The following is a 12,419-nucleotide window of genomic DNA, read 5'->3' as shown; positions in this document are numbered from 1 at the left end:
AGTTTAAAAAACATTCATAAATATGGTAGACTTATGCAATAAAAATTAACTCTTTTATCAAGTAAAACATAAAAATATGCATTTACTGTATTCTTAGGGAAATCTAATGTAGAAATATTTGATTCATTCATCTATAATTCACACTACTTTTTTTTTTTTTTTTTTTTGCTTGTAGACCTAAGTTCTAAGTACTCAGGGAACACTGAAATATACTTGTCAAATTGACTGACTGCATGAAATAAGCATAACTTTTATATGTTTAGGAGGAAGGGCTTTGAAGTAAAACAGATCTATTCAAATTCCATCTCAGCCCCATAAGGTCTATGACCCACGGATGTCACTTAGCCTTTTCAAATCATAGTTTCCTGACTAGAGTAGCAGGGAACCAAGCTCGAAGAATGTTACGAGAAGTAAATAAGTAATGTATATAAAACACATCACAAAATTAGGTACACAGTAAATGTTGTTTTTATTACACATTCTGTATTTTGGAAAAAATATCAACTTTTTTCTAAGTTTACAGGGAGAATATTTAACACCAACACCATTATAATACTGTCTGTGGCAAAAGACATGCATTATAATTTTATTATCTAAGATGTTAATAAAAATGTTAATGTCATGGGGAAAATGTCATTAAGTATAGTAAATGTATGAAACAAAACAAAGACAGCATACAAACAATTTGTATAGGACAAAAACAATGTATAGAAACAATACTGGAAGAAAATAAATCAAGATTTTATTAGTTACTGTTAGTGATTTTTAATTTTACTTTTTTTCTATATAATTCTTAAAACTGAATGTATAACTTTCATAATCAAACAAGAGCTACTTTTAGATGACAAGTTGACAATCATTTTCACATTTTTAACTAATGCCAGTTATAACTCATGATGATAGAATAGATAATAATTGATGCTTATTTTCATACAGATTATTTCTCTTTTTCCCAGGGGATTTTTTTTTTTTTAACTAAGGCATAGTCCCACACGCATATGTGCATGCGAGCACGCATGCACGCATGCACATATACACACACACACACACACACACACACAGTGAGTTCTGGCAATCTAACTTACCAAAAAAAAAGAACTCCACCAATAAAACTTATAGTCATTTAGACTTCCAGCTGCATAATCCAAATAACAGCTGACAAGAAGCTATAGAGGTAGCAGGGAAAGTTAAAGTCATAATCCTATTTAAAAAAGATCAAGTCTATGGGCATCTGAGTGGCTCAGTTGGTTAAGCATCAGGCTCTTGATTTAAGTTCAGGTCATGATCTGAGGGTCTTGAGATCAAGCCCAGGTGTGGGGCTCAGTGCTCAGAGCAGAGGTCCCTGGAGATTTCCTCTCCTTCCCTGACTTCCTGCCCCTCCCCCTCCCCCCCCCAAATAAATAAATCTTAAAAAAAAAAAAAAAATCAAGTTTAGAGACTGTACTATGCCAGACATAAAAGTTTAAGCCCTTAAACAGAACCCAGTGACAAAGCACAGCCTCCAAACTTTTTCACCCCAAGTTTTTTGTCATTTTCTGTCCACTTTATTATTTCACTTATTTGCATGAAATCAGGATGCTGGTGTTTAAAAAGTTATCTATTCCTTTTACTTGTTCTCCACTGACTCAAAAGTCATTCTGTCATGTGGTTGCAAAAGAAATTTTCACGTTGGAATTACAAAAATAACTAGTAAGGCTTTAGAAAGAAAAGAACCATCTTAAAAAAAAATGATTAACAAAATTCTTTTCCATATAACATTTGATGATAAAAGTAGAAGCACTTTTAGACTAGAAAATAATATAAAATTTTAAAAGTATACATATAAATAGAATAACTTTTTAAAGATGTTTTTTAGAAAGCTTTGAATACAACTGGCCTGCTAACATAAGACTGAAAAGTTGTTTGAATATTTTCAACTCAACTAGTTATATTCCTCCATACACAGTCAAATAAATCAGAATAGATTTGAAAGACCAGATATAAAAATCCATTAAGACAAATCGGAATTCAAAGTTCAGTTCAGTAATGGCATTAATTCCTAGATCTGGCACTCTCATAGATCACAATAAAAATTGTATAACAAATGTAAAGAATATCAAAAATTGTATACCAAATGTAAAGAATATCAAGTGCATTCTAGAGAAGTATGTACTTTATACCAAATGTTACTCAACCAACACATGGAGTACAAAACTGGAAGCACTTTAAGATAAGAGCAGTACTACCATTCTGTAAACACACTGATTGTGAGAAATAAAAGATATATATACACTGTTTATTCTAACTATGGGTAGTCTACATATCTCATGCCAAGCCTATAACTATTTATTGTTGATGTAGTACAATGCCAACATAAAATGCCTTGTCTTCTAGATATACCTAGAAACACAACAGGCGCACCTAACAGATAACCCCTACCCAAAAAACAAAAAGCATAAAAATCACTCTACTTTCCTTCAAGAAAGGACAATTTTCAGCATTAAAAGAGTAATATAGAATGGTAATATCATTAGTATAGGTCACAGAGTCTAAAAGACTTGGTAAAATAATGAGTTAACACTGAGAATAGATAAAAGTGTCCATCCAGCCAGATGAAGTTAGTATTAAATGTTTAATAGCCTGTATATAACCTTGAGCATTGGAACCCAATGACTTGGATACAAGCACTTAAGGAGATAATGAATCTAGCTCAGTGTTTGTCAGAAAATATTACCAAACTTTCAAGTCCTAGTAGAGAACATTAAAACACTTCTTGGCCCTGAATCAGAAAAGAGTTCTGTTGGAGTTGATCCCAAAAACTAACTGTAGAAAGACTGGCAAGCCCAGGTGACTTGAACTTGGCCTGAAAAATTCAAGTTCCAACAATGAACTTGTTATTAAACTGGTTGTGTCAAACTTTTGAAAGTTATTATGTTATCATTTAATTGCAAAATAATTTTCTAATTGACTTTATAAGTAAATTGATTATACTTGGTATATAACAAAGTTAAAATGTAATATTGACAAGAATATCAAACTTTGTATAATATGGCTAACAATTAATTGTAACTGCTAACATTTGTTAAGCTTTTATTATATGTCGAGCCCTGGTCTAAGGACTTTACATGTATTCTCATATCCTATGAAATTGGTACTATAGGGACGCCCGGGTGGCTCAGTTGGTTAGGTGTCTGTCTTTGACTGGAGTCATGGTCCCAGGATCCTGGGATCTAGTTCCCCATTGGGATCCTCACTCAGTGGGGAGCCTGCTTCTCCCTCTGCCTGCTGCTCCCCCAGCTTGTGCTCTCTCTCTCTCTGACAAATAAATAAAATATTTTTTAATTGATACTATAATAACCCCCATTATACAGGTAAGGGAGTGGAGACTCAGAAAAAATAAATAATTTAACCAAGATCACACATTTGGCAAATGGCAGTGTTTAAGATTACTGAACCATGTGCTACTCTCTTCCCATCTGAACAGAAACTGGGGGGGGGGGGGGGCAAAAAGGGGAGAGGGAGTAAGGAGTTGAAGCTGGAGTTCCAGTGTATAAACTACAATTCTGTAGTTTTCAGAGAATCTTCATGCTGCTAATTTCACACATAGCCTGATTTTTAAAAGGTGTTAAAATGACTGATACATGTTATACACAAAAATAAGTATTTGTTGAAAAAACTGTGCTAAAGGGGAAATAAAAAATAAGGCTACCTTCTATCTCTAAAACATAGTGGACAAACAAGTTCACCCATTAATTTTGTTTTTATGAATAATACTGGTAGTTTTCTTAGAGACTGCTAAACAAAATGAGTATACTCTGTATACTTACATCATTACCTAAGCTGAAGAGAATGGAAATATAAAATTTGGCAGTATCTTTTCATTCACCAATATTAAAAGAAATCATGTGTAAAATAATCTGTGAAATATGCTACAATCTATATAAAATATAAAATAAATGCATATACAATAGAATTCAAGATAAATTTTACATCACAAATTGGTTTTATATTACATTTGGTTAGTCAATGACTACAATACCACTTCAGAAGAGCATTATTTAACCTGGAACCATGTACTTTCCCCATAGAGTAATCAATGAAGAAGGCTGTAGCACTTACATTTCTAGGACTTTTATGAATGACGCTCAGAGCTCATTAGTTATGTGAGTATTCTGCACATAGTTATTTGTAATAGAGATATTTCATTTTATCAACACTTCTGGCTCCAGAAGTTAAATATCCTAAATTCCAAATATCTCTCAAATTACCTTGCTAGCTACATTGCCTGAGTTTCCCACTGCAATAAACTATTTTAAGGGCATGTTTTCATAATTTAGATACAACCTATGTTCTCCTCAAAACCAAAGTCAAGTCCATAACTCTCTAGGGGAAAAAGAAAGACCAACACTGTGAAAGATCCCAAAATGCAAGAATCTGAACCACTGAGCACTTATGCTCATATCTTCTAACAAAAACCTCTAGCCATAAAAGAGTCAAAAGAAGTCTCGTCTTCTAAAATGGAGTATACCCACGTTTGAATGACACACATGTTTAAGAGCTGAAATGCTAGTTAAAGGTCCCATTGATAAAGGATCAAATGTAAACAGTGATGGTAAAAAATGTTTTAATTACTTAATATATATTGAAGAGATCCCAGTTTTATATAGACAATAAAATATCACCTTCCTTTAGGCAACTTTTCTATCAAACTTTTTACTGTACAACAAATAATACTTTTATATAATTAAGAAAATTAGATTTTATCTACCACTATAACCTGCACTTTCTTTGCTTCTCTGTGAAATTGTTTTCACAGGAAATCCAGCACTATTAAAAAAGACAATCTAACACTAACGCCCAGTGTGCTGTGTTTTGTCACCATATCTCCAAGGTTACTAGAACATACAATGAGCATCTTCCAATCAAGCTTGCACCTGTGGAAAAAGAAAAATTAAAAAAAAAAAAAAGTCTTTTCCACTTCTCCAGTCAAAATAAAGTGCAATAAATTGTGTAGTTCCCAAACAGTAGGTGAATTACCAAAAGAAATAGATACAATTAAAGCTGTCTATTTCAATCATAAGCGGTCAATGATATTCTCCCCAACTCTACAGGCAAGTTTTGAAGCTTCCTGTGTCTTGCCAAAGAAGGAGCGTTTGCCAAATGATGTTCCTGCCGCCATCCCAGCTGGCTTTTCATTTGTCCAAATAGCTCTCTAGTTGTGGCCCTGCTCCCTTTAAAAGCGTCACGGATTTCTGTGCCGGTCCCATCCCCCCAGCGCCCGTGATATTTGGTGTAGTCCTTGAACTTGATCCACAAAGCCCCCTCCTGAAGCGCACTACAAAACGCACCCTGCCCAATGCTTTCCAAATCTTCACCCTCCTTCTCTCATTTCAGAAAACCATTGCATTTCAGTCCCCCTGGAAAAGTGGGCTCAAGACCCCTTTTGCACTTGAGGTGCCCAGAAAGGAAACACAGTCACATACACACACACTCACACGCGCGCGCGCGCACAACGTCCCTTCCTTATCGCCAACCCTGACAGCAGAAGACATCCAAATCCCAGGTCCCTCCACCTTCCGCTGTTCAAAACACCCAGCAGTTACCGACAACGGGCGTGGGGGAGGGAAGTCTGAGGTTTCTGAGTGGATGGACACCTCCTTCCCACCAGCTGCTCTCATGCCCCGGGCCCTTGAGGAGCTCAGGAAGCTCGGAGGTCCCTTCTCTCTGCCCCCTGCCGAGAACACCCGTAACTGTAAGCTCTGCGCCAGACCCGCACCAACTGGAGGTGATCCTGGCGTGCGCCGAAACGCCCCGATGCCAAACTGCCCTCTGTAGGGACACCACCGAGACCCGCATAAGTTAACCCGCAGGAATTCCGTGGAAGCAGAGAGAAGCGGACCTAACGGGCCCAGCTCTGGGGTCGCGTCTCTCCCCCGCCCTCCGCCGAAGGGCGCCCAGCGCCTCCAAGAGCACCGCAGGGTCAGAGCGCAAAACCAGTGAAGTTAAGAAAGAGGACTGGCTGGGAAACGCTTGCTCCCGAGTTGAAGAAGACGGGGATCGAAAGGCAGATCGCCAGGGAGGCAGCCCTAAACTGTGTCCACAGCGTGACGGGGCCGAACAGGGAAAAGCCCCCGCGCGGGACACCGGCCCCGTCCGGGTTCCGGCCGGGCTCAGACCCCACCGCGGGTCGGCGAAGGGGCGGGGAGCCCGGGAACTTACGGAAAAAGATGTACTCGGTGTAGCTGCTCCAGATCTTGTCGTCGCGGTACTGGTTGACGAAGGCGGCGGTGCCCGAGGAGTTACACGCCACCATGTGGAAGCCGGCCTCCGACAGGCGATCGAACGCCTGCTCCAAGTAGGTGAACTTGAGGTAGAAGCGGGACGTGTACTTCTCGGGCGGCCGGTCGGGGTCGCGGCTCTCGTTGAGCGTGTCCCCGAAGACCTCCTTGGCCAGCGCGATGCGCCCGCACACCATGATGCGCGCCACACGCCGGAACTTGGCGTCCGCCTGGTTGTCTCGCACGGTGGTGTAGGAGCCGCGGTAGCCGAGCGTCAGGAAGCCCGAGCGCTTGTCCGGCGCGCCGCCGCCGCCCGCGCCGTGCGCTCCCGGGCCCGAGGGCGCGGCTGCGGCCGCCCCACGCAGCAGTAGCGCGTCGCTGCTGCCCTGGGAGACGTTGTCCTCCAGGTCGCTCTGGCAGCCCTCGTCGTTGAGTGAGTTCTGCTTGGTGACCTTGGGCGACAGCAGCTTGACCAGGTCGGTGAGCTGGAAGTACTCGGCCTCGCGCAGGAGCCGCTCCTTCTCGGGGAAGTGCTCGGGTAGCGCGAGCTGCTTGTCCCGCAGGTAATCCAGCACGTACCTGAAGAGGAAGCCGTCCCGGTCGATGAAGAAGCGCGCCCGGCTGTCCCTGGGCAGCTCTCCGCGGCGTCGGGCGCCGCCCCGGGGGCTGGAGGGCGAGAACATACTGGCCAGAGTGCTGTCCGGGACGCTGAGCAGCGTCGAGTGCTTGGTCACATAGACCTGGCCTCCCACATTGAGCTCCACTACCTCGGGGAAGGGCGAGGGCAAACAGGGCCCCGGGGCGGCGGCCGCAGACGCGCCAGGCGAGCTGGACGAGGAGACCATCTCGCTAATGGGCAGGATGGTGCTGCCGCCACTGCCCGTGTCCTTCAAAGCCATGGTCCCCCCGCCGCCGGCCAAGTGACCCGGGAGAGCAGCACTTTCTCCTTGCTGGAGCCCGCGCCTTCCACCCTCGGCAGCCCTCGGCCTTGGCTTGTGGCCGGTGCGCCCTCGGGCCGGGCGGCACGTTCCTTCGGCCGGAGCGTCCCCGTTCAGGGCTCGGGGCAGCGGCGGCGGCGGCGGCGCCCGGGCTCCATCGGGGGAGCGAAGCGCGGGAGAAGAGCTCCGCGGGCGCCGCGGCGGCGGTGGAGGCGCGGGGAGGAGCGGCTGCTCCTTTGGGGTGACGGCGGGGAAGTGTGAGAGAGACTTGCGAGCGGCTCTTAGGCAGCCGCTGGGCTCCCCGCGGGGAGGGCGGGAGGAGGGGCCGGAGCAAAGAAAACTCGCCGCCCCAGCAGCTTGCTAGCGCTCAGCCAGCCCCGAGCGCGGACGGTGGCGCTAACTACTCCTCGCAGCCGGGGAGGCGGCACTGACGTCAGGCTCGGGACTGGGACCCGAGCCACAGCTGTCATTTAAAGAGATAGGCGCCAGCCGCTGGCTGCGGGGCTCCGACGCTAGGGGGCGGGGCGGGGGCCGAGCTGGGAGGAGATGCTGCTTCGCGGCCGGCGGGGAGAGCGCAGGGAACCGAAAACACTGGGGGAAAAGGACAGCCTCTCTCCTTCATTCATACCCTTCCTTCCTTCCATCGATCCCTCTGTCCCTCCCTCCCTCCTTCTCGTCCGTCTTCCCGGCCTGCCTTCCTTACCTTCCTTGCCACTGTTCGCCCAGTAAAATTAGTTTGGTTGGGGAGGGAAGGGGGTGTTTTTAGGGGAAGTAGGGGTACGCTTGCGTTAAGGTGGGAAGTGGAGCAGGGAGTGGTGGGCGTCAGGGGGAAGGTAGGAGAGTCTGAATTATAATAAAAATGCGAGGCTCCTAATCTGACATTACTACAAATGTTGGCGTGGGAGTCGTGATTGCAGACTCCCCGGCACTTTTACCATAGTTTTTGAAGCGAAGGGCGAAATGCCCTAACCTCTATTGCAATCAATGATCATGATTGCATATTTAACTGCATGAGTTACGTATAACTGAAGAATCTAGGAAAATCTGATTTCGGCTCCGAAACTAATAAAGGATTGTACATAACGTAACTGTTTTCTTCCTTTATCTTTTCATTATTTGATTCATAGTAAATGCTTAATAAATGTTTGTGGAGGAAAAGACGCAACCAGGGAGGAAACTTGCTCTCTATTCCTACTTCCCATTCCCATTCAGTGCCTTCATTTAATCTCTCCATTTTCCTTTCAACTCACTGGGCAAGAAAAATGGCTTGTTTTTATTAATCTTCTAACCCCAAGAGTCAAGCCACAAATGAAAATTATATGAATTTAAGCTCGCCCTCTCCACCTGTACATAGCACAGGTACAGTCTGCAAAATCAGCATTATGTGTGATAAAGAGTTAGGATGGAGGTGTCTGAAAAGCTCAGTCTATTAACCACCAGACACTCTGATTTCAGCTCAGATCATGATCTCAGGGTCATGATCTCAGGGTCCTGAGATATAGTCCTAGCCCCAGGATGGCTGATTTAAGATTCTCCCTTTCCCTCTCCCTTTAATAAATAAATAAATAAATAAGTTACCTAGGATAGCAGTGCAGATGAGAAATCTCCCTTCTTGTAGCTATCCACCTGGGGCATCTTTTTGCATTCAGAGCCATAAAAAATCATTGATTGTACATACAGAAGTGAAAGAGTATACTGTGGCACAAAGTAGTTTATTTCAATGATTATAACAATATTACAGATGAACTTTAACCACTAAAAGATAAAATAATGTCTAGTCTTTATTTTTTTTAATTCTATATGCCTGCTTAGAAGTTCTTCTCTGAACCCACAAAAAAAAAAAAAAAAAAAAAAGCACTGGATTTGAAATAACAGTACTAACCTCAAATTTTTATAAATAATACCTTATTCTTCAGAGTGTTAAAAATAACATTAATTAATTGACCCTTATAACACACATCCACAGAAAATGCTACATCAATTTTGAAGTTACATGAGACTGAAAGAACCAATGAAGGAACACAACACAGATCTGCCAAGACTGAGACTTAAAACTGGGTTTATGGTATACATCTTCATGCAATCCTCTTATATAAGCCTATTGCCCCCCCAAATTTATAAATTGATCAAATTAAGAAGTAGAATTGATCTTCACCTTATTCATTTAAAAGCTAACAGCACAAAGTATTTGGAATTTAAAATAATAGTTCTGGAAAATGAATTAATAGGAGCTTTATAACCTTTATAAATGAATAAATAATAATGCCTCAAACCACTACTAATGAAGCCCATTTATCATGAGAGAAATATCCCTAATGATAAGTATGGTACAGCCCATAGAATCTCAATGAAGTGGACATATAATACATATGCATATGTATTTATGAATATGAGGTCTCCAATATTATCAGGTTAAAATCCATTCTAATTTTTTAATTACATAAAATATGTTTATAAGATAAATGGTCTAAAATTCATACTTTAAATGAATCATCTTGGAAATTCTTAGTGAATTACACTGTGTGCTGTATTGCTTCTTAAAATAATTCCTTCAATGTTGATTGAATATTTCTCCTTAATCCTTTCTCTCCTTATATTCCTCTGACTCTCACTCCCTCCCATAACTGAACCCTCTGACCAAACTCCGAACTGAACATACTTCAGGTCCAGGTGTCTTTTTTTTCCCTTTTTTTCTTTCTGCTAGGAATGCCTTTCCTTATCTACCAGTTCCCTAATCCTTTGCCCTATTTATCTCTTCCCTGAGGTCCCAGCTTAAATAGCACTTTCTCTGGAAATCTTCAGCTTTTGACCAAAACAGGTGTTCCCACAGCACTCTGCACTCACACATGGGCAGGATTTATCACACTGACATGTCATTGTCTCTCACTAAATTGTAAGTATGGCATATAACCATATGCACTGTTCTATCCCCAGCATGGTGCGCCCAGCCCATAAGAGATACAAAGTTTCTGTTATTGAATATTTACTGCATATAAATTTGTTCATATCATGAATGGATGACAAAACATCAACTTCTGTGCTAGACATTGGGTTACACAATGAGACTGCAGAGATAAGTAAGACTCGGTCCTTCAAAATTCTAATTAGGAGAAGTGAGAAAATAATCTGATCAAAACAAACTCAATCTAAAAGAGGAGGGAAAACTAAAAAGAGATCCACACTATTGGAACAATCATTTTGATGAGCTGAGCAATCAACACCAAATACTGCACAGGCGGACCTCATTTTATTGCACATCACAGATAGTTTATTTTTTTTTTAAATTGAAGGTTAGTGGCAACCCCGCATTGAGCAAGTCTATTGACACCAAATGCTTTTTCCAAAAGCATTTACTCACTTTGTATCCCTGTGTCACATTTTCACAATTCTCCCCAAATTTCAAACATTTTCATTATTATATGTGTTATGGCGATCTGTGATCAGTGATCTTTGATGTACTATTATGGTTGCTTTGGGGTGTCCCAGGTCATGTCCATATGAAGTGACCAGCTATTCCTCCATCTCTCTCCCTCTCCTCTGGCCTCCCTATTTGCTGAGACACAACAATATTGAAATTAGGCCAGTCAATAACTCTACAATGGTCTCTAAATGTTCATGAGAATGGAAGAGACCCGTTCTCTTGCTTTAAATCAAAAGCTACAAATGAGTAAGCTTAGTGAGGAAGGCATGTTGAAAGTTGAGATAAGCTAAAAGCTAGGACTCTTGTACCAAACAGTTAGCAAGTTGTGAATGCAAAGGAAGCATTCTTGAAGGAACTTAAAAATGCTATTCCAGTGACCACATGAATGATAAGAAAGCAGAACAACCATATTGCTGATATGGAGAAAGTTTGAGTGGTCCAGGAAGAAGATGAAACCAGCCACAATATTCCCCTAAGCCAAAGCCTAATTCTGAGCAAGGCCTTAACTCTCTTCAGTTCTATGAAGGCTGAGAGGTGAGGAAGCTGCAGAGAGTTTTGAAGCTAGCAGAGGTTGGTTCATGCAATTTAAGAAAAGAAACCATCTCCATAACATCAAAGTGCAAGAAGCCTTAAGTGCTGATGTAGAAGCTAAAGCAATTCATCCAGAAGATCTAGCTGAGATAATTCAGGAAGTGTCTACACTGAACAACAGATTTTCAAAGAAGACAATACAGTTTTATGTTGGAAGATGCCATCTAGCTAGAGGGGAGAAGTCAATGCCTAGTTTCAAAGCTTCAAAGGGCAGGATGACTCTTTCATTATGGGATAATGCAGCTGATGACTTGAAGTTGAAGCCAGAGTTCATTTACCATTCTGAAAATCCTAGGGCCCTTAAGGGCCCAGTAAGTGCTCTATAAATGGAAGCACCTGGATGACAGCACATCTGTTTATGACATGGTTTAGTGAATATTTTAAGCCCACTGTTGAGACCTACTGTCCAAAGAAAAGATTCCTTTCAATATATGATTGCTCATTGAAAATGTACCTGGTCAACCAAGAACTCTGATAGAGATGTACAATGACATTAATGGTGTTTTCATTCCTGCTAACACAACATCCATTCTGAGCCCATATGCAAGCTGTCATTTTGACGTTGATGTCTTAATACTTAAGAAATACTTTTGGGGGGCACCTGGGTGGCTCAGTTGTCTTAACCTCTGCCTTTGGCTGAGGTCATGATCCCAGAGTTCTGGGATCAAATCCTGAGTCGAGCTCCCTGCTCAGTGTAGAGTCTGCTTCTTCCTTTCCCTCTGCCTGCTGTTCTGCCTATTTGTTCTCTATCTCTCTGTCAAACAAATAAATAAAATCTTTTAAAAAAATGTTTTTTGTAAGGCTATAGCTGCCACAGAATAACAATTCCTCTAATGGATCCGAGCAAAGGAAAATCTAAGGAAAATCCGAGCAAATCCTGTAAAGGATTCAGGATTCTAGATGCCATTAGGAACATTTGTGATTAATTTGAAGAGGTCAAAATATCAACATTAACGGGAGTTTGGAAGAAGTGGATTCCAATCCTCGTGGATGACTTTCAGGTTTTTAAGACTTCAGTGGAGAAAGTTAACTGATGTGATGGAAATAGTGGGAGAACTAGAATTAGAAGTGGAGCTTGAAGATGGGACTGATTTGCTGCAATCTCATCATATAACATGAACAGATGAGGAGTTGCTCTTTGCTTCTTTTGAATGAGGAAAAAAGAAAAAAAAAAAAAACGGAACTTTCTTGAGAAGAAATCTACTCCTGTGG

The 12,419-nt window shown here is 41.9% G+C and overlaps 1 protein-coding gene across 1 annotated transcript in view; it reads right to left on the bottom strand.

Moving 5' to 3' along the window:
* Positions 1-7,272, bottom strand: part of KCTD8 (potassium channel tetramerization domain containing 8) — a 258,780-nt gene extending 251,508 nt beyond the window's left edge. The window contains exon 1 of the mRNA XM_082728221.1: positions 6,199-7,272. Coding sequence (XP_082584347.1) covers positions 6,199-7,156 — 958 coding nt within the window. The 5' untranslated portion in view covers positions 7,157-7,272. The remainder of the gene's footprint in view (positions 1-6,198) is intronic.
* Positions 7,273-12,419: the final 5,147 nt, after the last annotated feature.

Source organism: Mustela nivalis (genome assembly GCF_964662115.1).
Source record: "Mustela nivalis genome assembly, chromosome: 4".
Taxonomy (NCBI): domain Eukaryota; kingdom Metazoa; phylum Chordata; class Mammalia; order Carnivora; family Mustelidae; genus Mustela; species Mustela nivalis.
The sequence above is the reverse complement of the archived record's forward strand: the minus strand, read 5'-3'. Positions and strand labels throughout refer to the sequence as shown.